Below are 15,205 nucleotides of genomic sequence, written 5' to 3'. Positions count from 1 at the left end.
CGTTGCATCTGCAAGTACCACCTCGACTTCGGCCCCACCGCTAAACCCAGAAGAGGAATGTAGAGCGACACAGATTTGATTTAAAACGTTTTTTATGATACAACTTTTCCAGGGGTCGCGAAGTTGCGGAAGAAGTGAGGAGAAATATCGCTTAATCCATAAATATCTACAGGTTTATTTTTCTCAGCGAAAGAGAAATAGCCAGGGGGATGTAGAGGGCACTTTAGAGACGACTTCCCTTCCACGCCGTAAGTTCAAGGGTTAGGCTGACCTTCCCCAGGGCCACTTACTGGGCACACTGGGAGTTGTAGTCCTATCCAAAGCGAAGCAGCCCTTCTCCGTCAGTCTGCCACTTGAGGGCCCAGGGTGAGGCTGCTGTTTGTCACTCGGACCCCGTACCAGCCTTCCCAGTATTGTGTATCTTGGCCTCCGTGACTGAATAAGATATGGCGGACACCAGCAGGGTAGTTGTGGAAAGTATGCAACACCTGAGCAGGAGAAAGGAGGGCGACAAGCAGGTGAAAAGGGTCACCAGATCCGATTCTAGAATTACAGGAAGGATTTTTTTTTTAAAAAAAACGGCGGCTCCAAATCCGGTGGATTCCAAAAGCACTACGGTGTTGTGTGTGTGTTACACACAGCGTCCTTATCAGCAGGACGTTATTATACTTCTGAAGTAAGATCGGTATTTTGGCTTGTGAGATGGGCCGCGTGTTAAAGTTTAGCGATGAAATAAAATAAAAAAAAATGTGGCGGTCCTGGGTGCTCCCTTGAGCTCGGTTGTTTTCTGGCAGACGTCTCACGACCCAGCTAGGTAACAGCATCAGAGCTGGAAGGGATAATAAGCAGAGAGCAAACCTCCCTCCTAGCACGGATGATGTTGCCTAGTTGGGTCGTGAAACACCTGTAAGAAGACAACCAAGCTCAGAGAACACCAAGGACCCCACAGTTCTCCTCCCCCTCCTCTTCTCCCATCCCCAATCTCCTCCTCTCTGCAAAACCCTCTCCCTCCTAACACTGATGATGTCACCTAGTTGACCCAACTAGGGTCATTTTGGGTCACAAAATGTCTGTCAGAAAACCACTGAGAGTACCAGGCGCCCTTCATTTCAACCCCGAGAATAGAAATATTCTCCTTTATTGGCAAATTAAAAAAAAAAAACACCCTTTGGCCCCTCGACCGATGCCACTGGCTGAATCTTGGGGGGGGGGGGGCAGAACCGGGCCGCGATCCGACCCACTCCTCTCTACCTTGCGCCATTCTGCATCGCTCCACTGTTCGATCACAACCGGTTCTGGCCGAAACTCCTGGAGAACGATGTAATCTTTGGACAAGAGCCTCACGCAGAGCTCGTACTTGCAACCACAGTCAAAACGGGCGGCGTACCTGGGGGCAGAAGGTGCGGGAGGGGTGTCGAAGGAGAGAACGTCAGCTCTTAAAAAAAAAAGAGGTCGATAAAAACGCAGGGGGTCCTTGACTTACGACCGTGACTGAGTCCAAAGTTTCCATCGCTAAGCGAGACAATTTTTCAGCTCGATTATTCTGGATAACTCAAGACATGGCTCGGCCAGTTGGCCGAGGGGGGGGGGGCGGGGATCAGCACAATGGAGGAAGTTGATTAATAACAGATCCCATCTCCTCCCTGCCCTTCGGCCTCCCCGTGTGCCTTTAATTTTAAGGTTTGATTTTTAACATTTTATATTTTAGCTTACCGTATTTTTCGGAGTATAAGACGCACCTTTCCCCCCCCCAAAAAAGAGGGTGAAAATCTGGGTGCGTCTTATACTCCGAATGTAGCCCCGCCCAGCTTCTCAAACGGAGGTTTCAGAGGCTGAAAAAAGCATCAGAAACGAAGATTCAGAAAAAAAAGCCTCCAAACAGAGTTTCAGAGGCTTTTTTTCCTGAAGCTGTTTTGGAGGCTTTCAGAGGCAGATTTTTTTTTTCTTTTTCTGAAACAGAGTTTCAAAAGTTTCAGAGGCAGAAAAAAAAGCAAAAAAAAAAAGCCAGGCACAGAGCTCACAACCAAGGAACCTGTTGCTAAAATTCACCTCTGGCAACAGCTGATTGGGGGTCTTCCGGGAGGCCGATCCGCCTGCCAATCAGCTTTTTTCTTATTATCCTCCCCAAAACCTAAGGTTTTGGTGCTTTGATGACTCCTCTGGCTGTTAAGTGAATCACTCCAGTTGTTAAGTTAATCACACGGTTGTTAAAGTGAATCCAGCCTCCTCGTTGACTTTGCTTGTCAAAAGGGGATCGTGTGACCCCGGATTCACTCAACAACCGTGTTACTAATTTAACAGCTGCAGTGATTCATGTAACAAACGTGGCAAGAAAAGTCGCAAAACGTGACAAAACTCGCTTAGCAGCTGTCTCACGTAGCGACATAAACTCTGAGCTCAATTGTCTGAAGTCGTACGTCGAGAACTACCTGAATTTTTGTCCTCAACTTTCTACCACAATTCATTGGGATTTTTGTACAGGCAAAAACATTTCCGTTGCTAAGTGAGACAGCTGTTAAGTGCATTTTGCCCCACTTTACAACTTCCCTTGCCACAGTTGTTAAACGAATCCCAGCAGTTGTTTAAGTTAGTCACACGGTTGTTAAGTGAATCTGGCTTTCCCCATGGACTTTGCGTGTCAGAAGATCGCAAAAGGGGATCCCGGGACAATGCGACCGTCGTAAATATGAGCCGGTTGCTAAGTGTTTGAATTTTGATCACCTGACCGCCGGGATGGTCGTTAAGTGTGAAAAACGGTCGTAAGTCGCTTCTTTCAGTGCCGTGGTAACGTTGAACGGTCACTAAACGAACGGTTGTAAGTCGAGAACTTACATATATAGTCTTTCTGGGCGAAAGCAAGGAGAACAAAGGTGCCATAATAGAGATAGTCCTTGACTTACAACCATTCGTTTAGTGACATTCAAAGTTACCATGGCACTGAAAAAAGTGACTTACGACTGTTTTTCACACTTATGACCGTCCCCGTGGTCACGTGATCAAAATCTGGATGCTCGGCAAGAGCCTCATATTTATGACGGTCACAGAGTCCTGGGGGTGTGTGTCATGTGATCGATCCCCTTTTACAACCTTCTAACAAGCAAAGTCCAACAACTGGGTTACTAACTTATCAACTGCAGTGATTCACTTAATGACAGTGGCAACAAAGGTCGTAAAATGGGGCCAAACTCGCTTAGCAAGTGTCTTGCTTAACAACGGAAATTTTGGGCTCCATCGTGGTCGTAAGGCGAGGACTACCTGTATTGCGCCTCCTGCTTTGACGGAGCCTCGTTTGGCGCTGTCGAACATCACACTCAGGGCTTGTGTTTCCCGTGTCTGTCTGTCCGTCCGTCCGCCCGCCTCTCCTCCCTGCCACTCACCAGTCGCTCACCACGATATCAGGCCGGGCTTCGTCCATCAACTGGTCCCAGTAGCCGTGATCCCATAAGGTGATCAGCTGCCTCTTCATGCATGAGCTGGCAAGGAAGAGAAAACCACCGGTTGTTACAAGCCTCCATCCTCATCTTCTTTTTAATGACCCCATCATCCCTTGCATTTGGGTGGAGTCCGGGCACCTGAATGGAGCTGAGTGTTTTACTGGCCGGATGCCATTCCCGTCCCCAATGCGGAGTTCTATTCAGCAGATATATTCTCAATGCGCCGAGAGATAACGAGATCTCTGCCTCTACCTAGGTTTGAACTCACCTAGGTTTGAACTCACAGCCTCCTGAATGTGAGGCGAGAGTGCAACCTCTAGGCCCCCGCGCCACTCTTTGTTACAAGCCTCCAGGCGGTGTGCAAACCACGAATCGTCATTAAAATGGCTTCTCAAGTAATTTTGAGTAAGGTAGGGATACTACTCGAAAGCCCCTTTCCTGGGAAAAATTGCACTTTTTTAAACAGCGATGGCTGAAAAGGGGTGGTTGATTAATAACCCCTCCCCCCGCAGTGGTGAAATGTAAAATTTGTTACTACCAGTTCTGTGGGCGTGGCTTGGTGGGGGGGGTAATGTGACTGGGTGGGCGTGGCCAACTTTTTTTGGTTTTTTTACTTTTAAAAGCATTTTTTCTACAACCTCTTCAGCTGAAGAGGTTGTAGAAAAAATGCTTTTAAAAGGCTCCGACGATCCCAGCTGAGCCACACGATCATCAGAGGCTTTTTTTGGTTTTTTTTACTTTTAAAAGCATTTTTTCCTACAATCTCTTCAGCCGAAGAGGTTGTCAAAAAATGCTTTTAAAAGCCTGTGATGATCAGGTAACTCATCTGGGATTGGCAGAGGGAAAAAAGGCTTTTAAAGGGTTCTGACAATCCCAGCTGAGTTGCCTGATCGTCAGAGGCTTTTGTTTTCTTTTAGAAGCATTTTTTTTTTGCCTTTAAAAGAAAAAACAGCCTTTGACAATCAGGCAACTCAGCTGGGATGGTCAGAGCCTTTTAAAAGCATTTTTTTCCTATAACCTCTTCGGCTGAAAAAAATGCTTTTCAAAGGCTCTGACGATCCCAGCTGAGCCGCGAGATTATCAGAGGGTTTTCTTTTTTTTACTTTTAAAAGCATTTTTTCTTCGGCCAAAAAAATGCTTTTAAAAGTAAAAAAAAAAAGCCTTTGATGATCGTGTGGCTCAGCTGGGTAGGTGGGGAGGGGGAGCAGGGATTTTTGCTACCGGTTCTCCGAACCACCCGCCGCCATCGCTACCGGATCGGGCGATCCGGTCTGAACCGGGAGCATTTCACCCCTGCCTCCCCCCAGTGATGGGTGGCCCCCAGTTAGTGAAATCGGTGGGAGGCTCCGCCCACTGACCTGGATCATCATCAGGAAGCTTTTGTGCGTGGCCCCATTGTGAACCGATAGTAAAGGTAAATCGAACCCACCTTTGCCTCTCCCCCATCCTACTCACTCCCTCATCTTTTAGCTACTGTATTTCTATTTTTATGCAGGTAGTCCTCGACTTATGACAGTTCACTTAGTGACTGTTTGAAGTTACAAGGGGGACTTAATAACCATTTTATAATGGATGGGGAAAGCACAGGCTGCAACAAACGAGGCAGAAAAAGAGAGAGAGAGAGAAAGAGAGATTTTTAAATAAAAGAGGCAGGATCCAAAGTTACAATCTGTGATTGAATTCGGGTAGCCCTCAATTCGTTTAGTGACCGTTCGGAGTTACACCACCACCGAAAAAGCGATTTATAACCTTTTTTCACACTTACGACGGCTGCAGCATCCCCTGATTTACATTCAGATGCTGAGCAACTGATTCGTATTTATGACGGTTTGCCGTGTTCCGCTTTTGCGACCTTCTGACCCGCAAAGCCAATGGAGAAACCGGATTCACTTAACAACTGTGTTACTAATTTTAACAGCTGCAGTAAATTCACTTAACAAATGTGGCAAGTTGTAAAACAGGACAAAACTTGCTTTACAACTATCTCAGCAACATAAATTCTGGGCTCAATTGTCCTAAGTCATAAGTCAAGAACTACTGGTATTTTTAGGGCAGGGATGATGGGCATGGGAGTAGGGGGAAGAAAGGCCCCTTCCAATGGCTCCCTGTCAGACAAACGCTTCGACGTCTGTAAATATCCGAGCAACGCCGTGTTATCGACTAGTATAAAATAAAATAAAATCATTAAAAAAAACTTTAGATGCTGGGGGATTTGAAGTTTCCAAACTGCCCGTGGGAAAAACTCAGTTGGAAATTCCCACCATTGAAGGAGCCCGTTTAACGACGGTCAATCCGCATGTTAGAAACCCTGCAAGGAATCCCCTCCGCTGGCCAAAGCCCAGGGAATCTCAAGCTGTCACGCTACTCACTCGTAGGACGTCACAAAGTATTTTTGAACGTGGGGAAGAAGGAAATTTCTCCCGTGATCTCCCGGAAGCGGCTCGATTTTCCAGCCGTTGCCTCCGTTGGATTCTTTCTCCCAGGCGTCAAAGCCTCCTGCGGTGGGAGAGAGAAGACGCAAAGAAGAGGACGGCACTGTAGGTTGGATGTTCGGCACTTTGGAAATATTTCAAAGTAGGGAAAAGAGACCACCAGGAAGGTATGCCCCTAAATAGGCTAATGTTTTCGGGAAGCAGAATTATGGAATTGGTTGTATTGGGTTATTTCAGGATGGGTTGTGTTTTTTTTTTATTTGCTTAGCCATGTTGGCAACTCTGTTTGGATCCCCTGGTGGTCTTCCATCCCGGCCTTGATTCGCTTTAATCTAGGATCAGACCAGAGCTGGTCAGGTGAGCTGCAGGGGAAACAACCTTTGAGTGGTCTAAAACCAGAAACCCCCCCCCCCACAATAGCCCAGCCTCTTTGACCCCTCCCCCACCTTCAGCACAGGGGTTTTTGATCAGGTTCCTCTTCAGGCTGCAGAGGAAATAGAAATCCCGCCAGTCTGGGATGGGACTGTCCAGCGGCTCCGGCCAGTAACCCTCACGCTGGCACTTGAGCCTCCAGAGCGAAGGCAAGTCTACCAGCCCACGCCAGAGTGAGCAGACCAGCCGGCAGCGAAGCACCAGGTCCCGGGCGGGCACCAGCACCAGCACCGCAATCAGGGCGTCCTCAGGGAGGGTCTCCATGCTTGTCATCTGTGAAGAGAAAAAAAAAAGAGAAAAAGGAGAGAAGAAAGAGTAAAAAAAGAGAGAGAGAAAGAAAGAGAGAGAGAGAGAAGACAGAAAGGAGAGAGGAGAAAGGGAGAAGGCGAGAGAGAAAGAGAGAGGGGGAGGAGAGAGAGAGAGACGGGAAGGGAGAAGAAATAAAGAGAAAGACAGAGGAGAGGGAGAGACAGAGGAAATGGGAGAAAGGAGAGAGAGAGGAAATGAGAGAAGAGAAAGAAGAAAGAAAAGGGGGAGGGGGAGAGAGGAAACAGACGGGAGACAGGAGAAAGAGAGAGAGAGGAAATGGGAGAGAGAAGAAAGAAAGAAAGAAAGAAAGAAAGGAGGAGAGAGAGAGAGAGAAAGAAAGAAAGGAAAATAAAATAAAAAGAAAGAAAGAGGGAGAGGAGGAGAGAGAGGAGAAAGAAAGAAAGAAAAGAAAAAGAAAGAAAGGAGGAGGAGAGAGGAGAAAGAAAGAAGGGGAGGAGGAGAGAGAGGAGAAAGAAAGAAAGAAAGAAAGAAAGGAGAGGAGAGAGGAGAAAGAAAGAAAAAGAGAGAAAGAAAGAAAGAAAGAAGGGGAGGAGGAGAGAGAGGAGAAAGAAAGAAAGAAAGGGAGAGGAGGAGAGAGGAGAAAGAAAGAAAAAGAGAAAGAAAGAAAGAAAGGGAGAGGAGGAGAGAGGAGAAAGAAAGAAAGAAAAGAAAAAGAAAGAAAGAAAGAGGGGAGGGGGAGAGAGAGGAAACAGATGGGAGACGGAAGAGAGAGAGAGAGAAGAAACGGGAGAGAGGAGAAAAAAAGAAAGAAAAAGAAAGGAAGGAAGGAAGGAAGGAAGGGGGAGGAGAGGGAGGGAGGGGAAACAGAGGGGAGAGTGGTGAAAGAAAGAGAAAGAGAGGGGCGGGGGGAGAGAGAGAGAGAGACTCGTCTTGGAGCTGTGTGGACGTTCGCAGAGGTAGAACCTCCCCAGCCAGGGGCAGTCTACCTGAGCCGACGAGGCAGCGAGAGGGAAGGAGGGAGGGGCGGAGCCTCCAGCTCCAGGCAGCGACATCTGGGAGACCGCGGGGACTCCCGGACCCCAGCACCCACCCGGGGGGTGGAGGAGGGCCCCTCCCCGCTTCCTCGCCCCCTGCAGCCCCGGAGATCCCCTCCCCCACTTTCTCTACGCCCCCTCCCCCCCCCGCCCCGGAAGAGGCACCGCCCGCTCGGCCGGCCGGCCAGTACTTGCCAGAAGCGCCGGGGATGCTCCGCGCATGCGCCGCGCCGCGCCCGGCCGAAAGCGAAAGCGAAACGTAAGCCTGGGAAATCCTCGCGCTCGCAGAGCTACGAAAAGGGAAGAGGAGCGCGCCTCTTTCTCAGGCTTCCGAGTTCGCTTGGCCCAAGTTTCTCTCGCTCGGTTTTCTCTTCGGAACCCCCCGAAAGGGGCCGGCGAAGGAGGCAGGTGGAGTCCCGGGTGTCCCCCGCCTCATCCTCCAGACGGGAAGAGCTGCGGGAGGGGGGGGAAAGGACCGCGGGGCGTGTGGGGGGGGGAAAGGGGGCGATGATCTCCCTGCGGGGAGGGCGTGGCCCCGGGGGTTGCGTCATCGCATGCAAATGAGCGGGATTCCCTTTTTTTTCCCCTCCTCCCCCGCCCCGTCCTTGGGAGGGGTCTCCTCCGCCCTTCCGTTTGCAGACCCTTCCAAGAAGAGCCGGGGAATCCGGCCACGATCGAATCCACAACGCCAACGCCGCCTCAAGAGGGCTTCTGAGCGTGTGCAAAGCGCCTCGTCTTTTGCCTGGCCTTGATTTGGGGGGCGTGGGGGGGGGCTCCCATCAGCGTCCTGCTCGCCTTGGCTGCTCTGGAAAGCACCTGACCCGGTTAGAGTGGCGTGGATGGGATGGGATGGGATGGGACGGGACGCCACGAGGAAATCCCAGGACTATCTAAGATGTTCCTAATGCCAAGGGATGGGGGGGTCTTTCCAACTCGGACCCCCCCTCCCCAATGAAGAGTGGGGGGGGAACCCCCCTCCTGGCCACCCCCTGCCAAGTCAGCCCCCTCCCCTCCCGCCATGGAGGGAGTTGCATTGGCACAGATTTGGGGTGAGTTGGGGGTGCATTGACCCCTCCTATCCCCGCCTGGCCGGCGTCCCGTTGGAGTTACTTGCCTGCGACAAGCAGCCCAGCCCAGCCCAGCCCAGCCCCGGGAGCGGAGGCGGAGTCTCTCGGCCGGCTCCCCCAGCAGCTGGCTGGTTGCTGTCTCACTCGCTACCCTCGCCCGCCTGCCCGTTTGCAGCTCCTGGCATCGCCTGCAGGACCCCCACTTCCTCCCCAATGGTAAGTGCCTGGGATCTCCCTCCTCCTATTTGGAGCCCCCCAAAAGCATAGAAGACCTTCATTCTCCCAGGGGTGTGTGTGGGATTCAGCCCTTGTTCCCCCCGCCATCCTCCCCAACGGTGCAAGCTTTGCAGAGCTGCAGGTCTCTTCGGCGGGGCTTGGGGCCGCGAGCGCTGGCAGGGGACGCCCCCAAAAAGTGACTTTAAAAAGGGACAACGCAACTTCTTGCTCTTTCTTGCGGGGTCTGTGTGTGTGTGTGTGAGAGACAGAGAGAGAGAGAGACCCCCCCCCAAAAGGACAGGAACTCTGCAAGAGGGAAATTGGTAAGGGGTTTTTCCAGGCTCAGGAGCAAAGGAAGACTAGATCCCAGAGGGAAAACGATGGAGAAACCCTGCTGCAGATTTGAGGAGGGATCCAGCAAGAAAGACTGACTCATGATCCCCTTGGCAACTTGACTCGATCTCCCAAAGAGGTCGCCCCATCAGCAACTTTGATCGGCCGGATAAGTTGCCTCCGAAGAAATAGGATAGGATAGGATAGGATAGGATAGGATAGGATAGGATAGGATAGGATAGGATAGAAAATGTGGAATAGAATAAATGGAATGGAAATAGAATAGGATAGGATATGGGAGAGGAGAGGATATAGAATAGGATAGGATATAGGATAGGATAGGATAGGATAGGATAGGATAGGATAGGATAGGATAGGATAGGATAGGATAGAATGTAGGGTGGGATGGGATGGGATGGGATGGGATGGGATGGGATGGGATAGAAAATGTGGAATAGAATAAATGGAATGGAAATAGAATAGGATAGGATATGGGAGAGGAGAGGATATAGAATAGGATAGGATAGGATATAGGATAGGATAGGATAGGATAGGATAGGATAGAAAATGTGGAATAGAATAAATGGAATGGAAATAGAATAGGAGAGAATATGGGAGAGGAGAGGATATAGAATAGGAGAGGAGACGATATAGGATAGGATAGGATATAGGATAGGATAGGATAGGATAGGATAGGATAGGATAGAATGTAGGGTGGGATGGGATGGGATGGGATGGGATGGGATGGGATGGGATAGGATAGGATAGGATAGAAAATGTGGAATAGAATAAATGGAATGGAAATATAATAGGATAGGATATGGGAGAGGAGAGGATATAGGATAGGATAGGATATAGGATGGGATGGGATAGGATAGGATAGGATAGAAAATGTGGAATAGAATAAATGGAATGGAAATAGAATAGGAGAGGAGAGGATATGGGAGAGGAGAGGATATAGAATAGGAGAGGAGAGGAGTCGATATAGAATAGGATAGGATAGGATATAGGATGGGATGGGATGGGATGGGATGGGATAGGATAGAATTCAATTCTTTATTGGCCAAGTGTGATGGGACACAAGGAATTTGTCTTAGGTATATATGCTCTCAGTGTACATAAGGAGAATAAAATCTGCTCATCAAGAATAAAGAGATACAACACTTAGTGATAGTCAAAGGTTACTAATAAACTATCAAATCGTACTAGGAAACAAATAAAAACAATATAAATAGAATAGAATAGAATAGAATTTATTGGCCAAGTGTGATTGGACACACAAGGAATTTGTTTTGGTGCATATGCTCTCAGTGTACATAAAAGGAAAAGAAAAAAAAACCTTCATCAAGGTACAATATTTACAACACAAATGATGGTCATAGGGTACAATTTAACCCTTAATGATAGCAACAAAAAGTTATAGTCATACAGTCATAAGTGGAAAGAGATGGGTGATGGGAATGATGAGAAGATTAATAGTAGTGCAGATTCAGTAAATAGTCTGACAGTGTTGAGGGAATTATTTGTTTAGCAGAGTGATGGCCTTCGGGAAAAAACTGTTCTTGTGTCTAGTTGTTCTGGTGTGCAGTGATCTTATAGTTCCGTTTTGATGGAAGGAGTTGAAACAGTTTATGTACAGGATGTGAGGGGTCTGTAAATATTTTCACAGCCCTCTTTTTGACTCCTGCAGTATACAGGTCCTCCATGGAAGGCAGGTTGGTAGCCATTGTTTTTCCTGCATTCTAATGATCCTCTGAAGTCCGCATCTGTCTTGTTGGGTTGCAGAACCAAACCAGACAGTTATAGAGGTGCCGATGACGGACTCCATAATTCCTCTATAGAACTGGATCAGCAGCTCCTTGGGCAGTTTGAGCTTCCTGAGTTTGATTCTGCCTTCCTTTGACTGCTTTTTGAAGGGCAACGGAAGGAACCCACTCAGCAGCGGCTGAAATGACCTCTTAGCGCCAATCTCAATTTAGCCAAACTGAGGAACCGAAATCCCTTGGCCTGCCACTGAGATGTGGGCCAACTCTCTCTCTCTCTCTTTGCTATCCCCCACCCTTCAAGGACGTCCTTCCGGAACCCCTCCTGGTGCGGATCTTGGCCAGCCTGCCCGCCCTCGACCTGGTGCTGGTGTGCCGCCTGGTTTGCTCCCAGTGGAAGGCGCTGGTGGACGGAGGGGCCCTCTGGCTGCTGAAATGCCAGGAAGAGGGCTTCGCGGGCGAGGACGCGGATGTGGAAGGCGCAGAGAGCTGGCAAACCCTCTATTTTCTCCATAAGAAGAAGCGGAATTTGGTCAAGAACCCAAACGGAGAAGGTAAACAGGTATCCCAACCTTGGGAGTGAGGTCGGGGGTGGGGATGGTAAAGCAGCTCCTGGCCCAGATCTGGGCAGCCCCTTCCCCCTTGGCCCCCTTTTCCCTGAGCCAGGCTCTCTGGGGGGGTGTCTCTCTGGGCCACCGTGGGAAGACCTTCAAAGGGCATCAGGAAGGTCCTTTTCCTCCAAGTGGAAGATGTTGTGACCCGGGCCCAAGTAGGTAGTAGGAAACTTAGTCCGTGGAAAAACAAACAAACTTTATTTGAACACCTGAGAATTACGTCATTCCCAGCATCGTTCAACACAAATTAAAGCAAATTCCTCCCAACACAAATTCCTGAGTCCTATCGCCAACCTTGGTCCAATTAGGCAAACTGCCAAAGGCCTTTCTTGGCAAAAGTTCAGAAGACACCGATACAAAATAAATGCATCAAGACAAAGCTAATCAATGTTGTTTTCCGGCAAAGCCCAAACACCGTTGCTGGTCTTTTTTAAGCCTTATGGGAGGGGCCAATCATCTCTTGGCCCTACTCCTGAGTTGTCCTCTCTGCTTGAGCTGCTCTTGCCTTCTGGCAGCTCTTCTCATGCGTGCATTAGAAACAGGCTCCTCCTCTTCCTCTGCCTCACTACTATCAGCCTCTGGAGGCTCTGGAGTCCGCAGCTCACTCCCCGATGGCCCTGGTCTCACCTAGCCTCATCACTGTCTGACTCCGTTGCCAGCTCTGCAGGCTGCTGACGGACCACAACAGGAGAATTGGTTCTCCCATTCTGTTTGGGGGGTGGGTGGGGGGAATTTGGGGGCAGAGTGAGCATCCTTTGAGGCTTTCCTGCTTTGGTCTTAGAGGGTCTCCAGCATTGGGAGGATGTGCAAAACGGGGGTGACGGCTGGAAAGTGGAAGAGCTGCCGGGCGATTTCGGAAAGGATTTCCCCAGGGAGGAAGTCCGCACCTATTTCGTGTCCTCTTTTGAGTAAGTCCGTTTCGCAGTCTTCTGGGCGGCTCTGGACGGGGCCCGGATGGGGTTTGGGTACACACTGCAATGTCCCAAGTGCTCAGGGAACCCAAGGGAAACCCAAAACAGTCTGCTTTCCTCTTTTTTTTTTTTTTTAAAAATCAAGTGTCTAGTCCTTATGGTCCACAAAAAAAAAAAAAAAGGATGCCAGGCCTGGAAGCAGCAGCTTTGATCCTTTTTCACGCGACTCTTTTTGTTCCTCAGCTGGTGCAGCAAATCCCAAATAATTGATCTGCAAGCTGAAGGCTACTGGGAGGAGCTGTTGGATACCACCCAGCCCAAAATCATAGTGAAGGACTGGTGAGTGCCCCCCCTGCCCTGTTCTTCCCTGGGGTCACCCCTTGCCTCCCATTTCCTCTTCTTCAACTCCTACCCTCAAAACAACACTACAGAGCACTGCACATCAGAACAACTAGACACAAGAACAGTTTTTTCCCGAAGGCCATCACTCTGCTAAACAAATAATTCCCTCAACACTGTCAGACTATTCACTAAATCTGCACTACTATTAATCTTCTCATCGTTCCCATCACCCATCTCTTTCCACTTATGATGGCATGACTGTAACTTTGTTGCTGGTAATCCTTACGATTTATATTGATATTGATTGTTTCCTGATTGCTTATTTGTACCCTATGACTATCATTAAGTGTTGTACCTTATGATTCTTGATGAACGTATCTTTTCTTTTATGTACACTGAGAGCTTATGCACCAAAGACAAATTCCTTGTGTGTCCAATCACACTTGGCCAATAAAAAATTCTATACTATTCCATTCCATTCCTAATCTGTTCCATTCTGTTCCGTTCCGTTCCGTTCCATTCCAATTCCAATTCCAATTCTATTCTATTCTATTCTATTCCATTCCAATTCCTATTCCATTCCATTTCATTCTATTCTATTCTATTCCATTCCATTCTATTCCTAGTCTAGTCTATTCCTATTCCTATTCTATTTTAATTTTAATTTTTTAATTTAATTTTAATTCCCCACCAGGTATGCTGCTCGCTGCGATGCTGGCTGCCTTTACCACCTGAAGGTGAAGCTGCTGTCTGCTAACGAAGACACGGTGGCCGAATTCGAGAGCGAAACCATCGCAGTCCCCCAGGACAACGAGGGCGAGTGGGCTGAGGTTCGTACCCAGGAGAATATTCCCCCCACCCACCCACCCAAGAAGTCAAGGAGGAAGAGAGAAGGGTTGGCCAGGCCTCACTTCGCTGTTCCCAAACTGGGCTGGGACCAGGGGTGAAATCTACTTACCTTCCCTACCGGTTTGGAAGCGTGCGCTCGCGCTCGAGCGTGATGTGCGCACTTGGACCCTCTGGGCATGCGCAAAGCCTTCTGTGCATGCGCAGAGAGTAAAAAACCAGAAAGTAATGACATATGGGCGGGTGGACAGAACCTTGTGCTGCTGCCACTACTGGTTCTCCGAACCGCACACTGCTGCCTCTACCGGTTCGGCCAAACCGGTCCGAACCGGTAGCATTTCACCCCTGGCTGGGACCCTGCTTCCCCTCCGCATCCCCTGGGCAGAGAAAAGGGGGCTGCAAGAAGGCGATGCATTGAATTCTCTGCTCTTTCATCCCAGTTTTATCTTTTTTCTCCCTGGCTTAAGATCACTCATACTTTTGCCGATTACGGTCCCGGCGTGCGCTTTGTCCGTTTCGAACACGGCGGTCAGGATACGGTGTTCTGGAAGGGCTGGTACGGCGCCCGGGTGACATCCAGCATGGTGACGGTGGAACCTTAACTCTCGGCATTTGCACGTCGGAGCAGGCTGGCCCCTCTGCAGGAAACCCTCACTACAAGATGATGCCTGGGAATTGGCAAATATCGCTTTAAAAGCCAAAAAAAAAAAAGGTCCATTCATTTAGCCAGCAAAGGAAGGCCCTTCTTAACAGCATTAAGACCCCCCTCCCCCGAGGCAAAGCAGTATACTGGGGGCCTCCTACGACAGCCACTCACAGGAATAAAAATGTAAATGGTCGATAAAATTAAACATATATTTATTTTATTGGCACTTCCAACAAAATCGGTGTTGGTATGAAGCCACTATGCTCGTGGGGCCCATAAGCCCATGCGTTAAGACAGCCCTGCTTAGCTGTTGTTTAACCGAGAGCCCCTGCATATCCACTGGACAAATGCATAAATAAATTCAGTTTCCAAAAAAAAGTTACAGCTGTGTTTGCGAACAAGAGAAACAACTCTCAAAAGTTGGAGGGGAAGGAGAGGGAGAGAGGAGGAGAGAGAGAAGAGAAGAGAGGGAGAGAGGAGAGAGAAAGAGAAGAGAGAGAAGAGAAGGAGAGACGAGAGGAAAGAGAAGAGAAAGAGGAGAGAGAGAAGAGAAAAAGAGAGAAAGAAGGACAGCGAGAGAGGAAGAGAAGAGGAAAAGAGGAGAAAGAAGAGAAGAGAAGAGAGAAGAAGAGAAGAGAGAAAGAGAAGAGAAGACAGGAGAGAGAAAGAGGAGAGAGAAGAGAAAAAGAGGAAGAAGGAGAGCGAGAGAGGAAGAGAAGAGAGGAGAGAGAAAGAAGTGAAAGGATAGAGAAAGAGAAGAGAGAGAAGAAAAGAAAAGGAGAGAGAGAAGAAAAGGAGAGAGGAGAGAAAAAGAGTGAGAGAAGAAGAGAAGAGGAGACAGGAGAGAGAGAGGAGAGAAAGAGGA

The 15,205-nt window shown here is 48.9% G+C and overlaps 2 protein-coding genes across 4 annotated transcripts; one reads left to right on the top strand and one right to left on the bottom strand.

Moving 5' to 3' along the window:
- Positions 1 to 103: 103 nt before the first annotated feature.
- LOC131187099 (F-box only protein 6-like) lies at positions 104 to 7,966 on the bottom strand. 2 transcript variants are annotated; one of them, XM_058161257.1, is made up of 6 exons: positions 7,798 to 7,966; positions 6,313 to 6,571; positions 5,804 to 5,930; positions 3,378 to 3,473; positions 1,252 to 1,387; positions 104 to 488 (listed from the first exon to the last, which is right to left on the bottom strand). In XM_058161257.1, the coding sequence occupies exons 1-6, from the start codon at positions 7,822 to 7,824 to the stop codon at positions 342 to 344; spliced, it is 792 nt and encodes a 263-aa protein (XP_058017240.1). In that variant the 5' UTR covers positions 7,825 to 7,966; the 3' UTR covers positions 104 to 341. The 2 variants fall into 2 exon arrangements, with proteins under 2 accessions (XP_058017240.1, XP_058017239.1); XM_058161256.1 differs by lacking the exon at positions 7,798 to 7,966 and adding an exon at positions 7,555 to 7,714.
- Positions 7,967 to 8,116: 150 nt separating this feature from the next.
- FBXO2 (F-box protein 2) lies at positions 8,117 to 14,733 on the top strand. 2 transcript variants are annotated; one of them, XM_058161255.1, is made up of 7 exons: positions 8,117 to 8,426; positions 8,845 to 8,885; positions 11,286 to 11,535; positions 12,377 to 12,503; positions 12,750 to 12,845; positions 13,543 to 13,678; positions 14,162 to 14,730. In XM_058161255.1, exons 2-7 carry the CDS (start codon positions 8,883 to 8,885, stop codon positions 14,294 to 14,296), a joined length of 747 nt encoding a protein of 248 aa, XP_058017238.1. In that variant the 5' UTR covers positions 8,117 to 8,426; positions 8,845 to 8,882; the 3' UTR covers positions 14,297 to 14,730. The 2 variants fall into 2 exon arrangements, with proteins under 2 accessions (XP_058017238.1, XP_058017237.1); XM_058161254.1 differs by lacking the exon at positions 8,117 to 8,426 and having other exon boundaries at positions 8,434 to 8,885; positions 14,162 to 14,733.
- Positions 14,734 to 15,205: the final 472 nt, after the last annotated feature.

Source organism: Ahaetulla prasina, chromosome 18, assembly GCF_028640845.1.
Source record: "Ahaetulla prasina isolate Xishuangbanna chromosome 18, ASM2864084v1, whole genome shotgun sequence".
Lineage (NCBI taxonomy): Eukaryota > Metazoa > Chordata > Lepidosauria > Squamata > Colubridae > Ahaetulla > Ahaetulla prasina.
This window is presented reverse-complemented; position numbering and strand designations above follow the sequence as displayed.

Coding starts and splice junctions, on each gene's coding strand:
- LOC131187099 (XM_058161256.1), bottom strand. CDS start 7,620: ATGTCGCTGCCTGGAGCTGGAGGCTCCGCCCCTCCCTCCTTCCCTCTC. Junction 5,931..6,312: donor CAAAAACCCCTGTGCTGAAG/GTGGGGGAGGGG, acceptor CTCCCACCGCAG/GAGGCTTTGACGCCTGGGAG. Junction 3,474..5,803: donor TACTTTGTGACGTCCTACGA/GTGAGTAGCGTG, acceptor CTTCCTTGCCAG/CTCATGCATGAAGAGGCAGC.
- FBXO2 (XM_058161254.1), top strand. CDS start 8,517: ATGGGGGGGTCTTTCCAACTCGGACCCCCCCTCCCCAATGAAGAGTGG. Junction 11,536..12,376: donor CAAGAACCCAAACGGAGAAG/GTAAACAGGTAT, acceptor CTTTGGTCTTAG/AGGGTCTCCAGCATTGGGAG. Junction 12,846..13,542: donor AAAATCATAGTGAAGGACTG/GTGAGTGCCCCC, acceptor ATTCCCCACCAG/GTATGCTGCTCGCTGCGATG.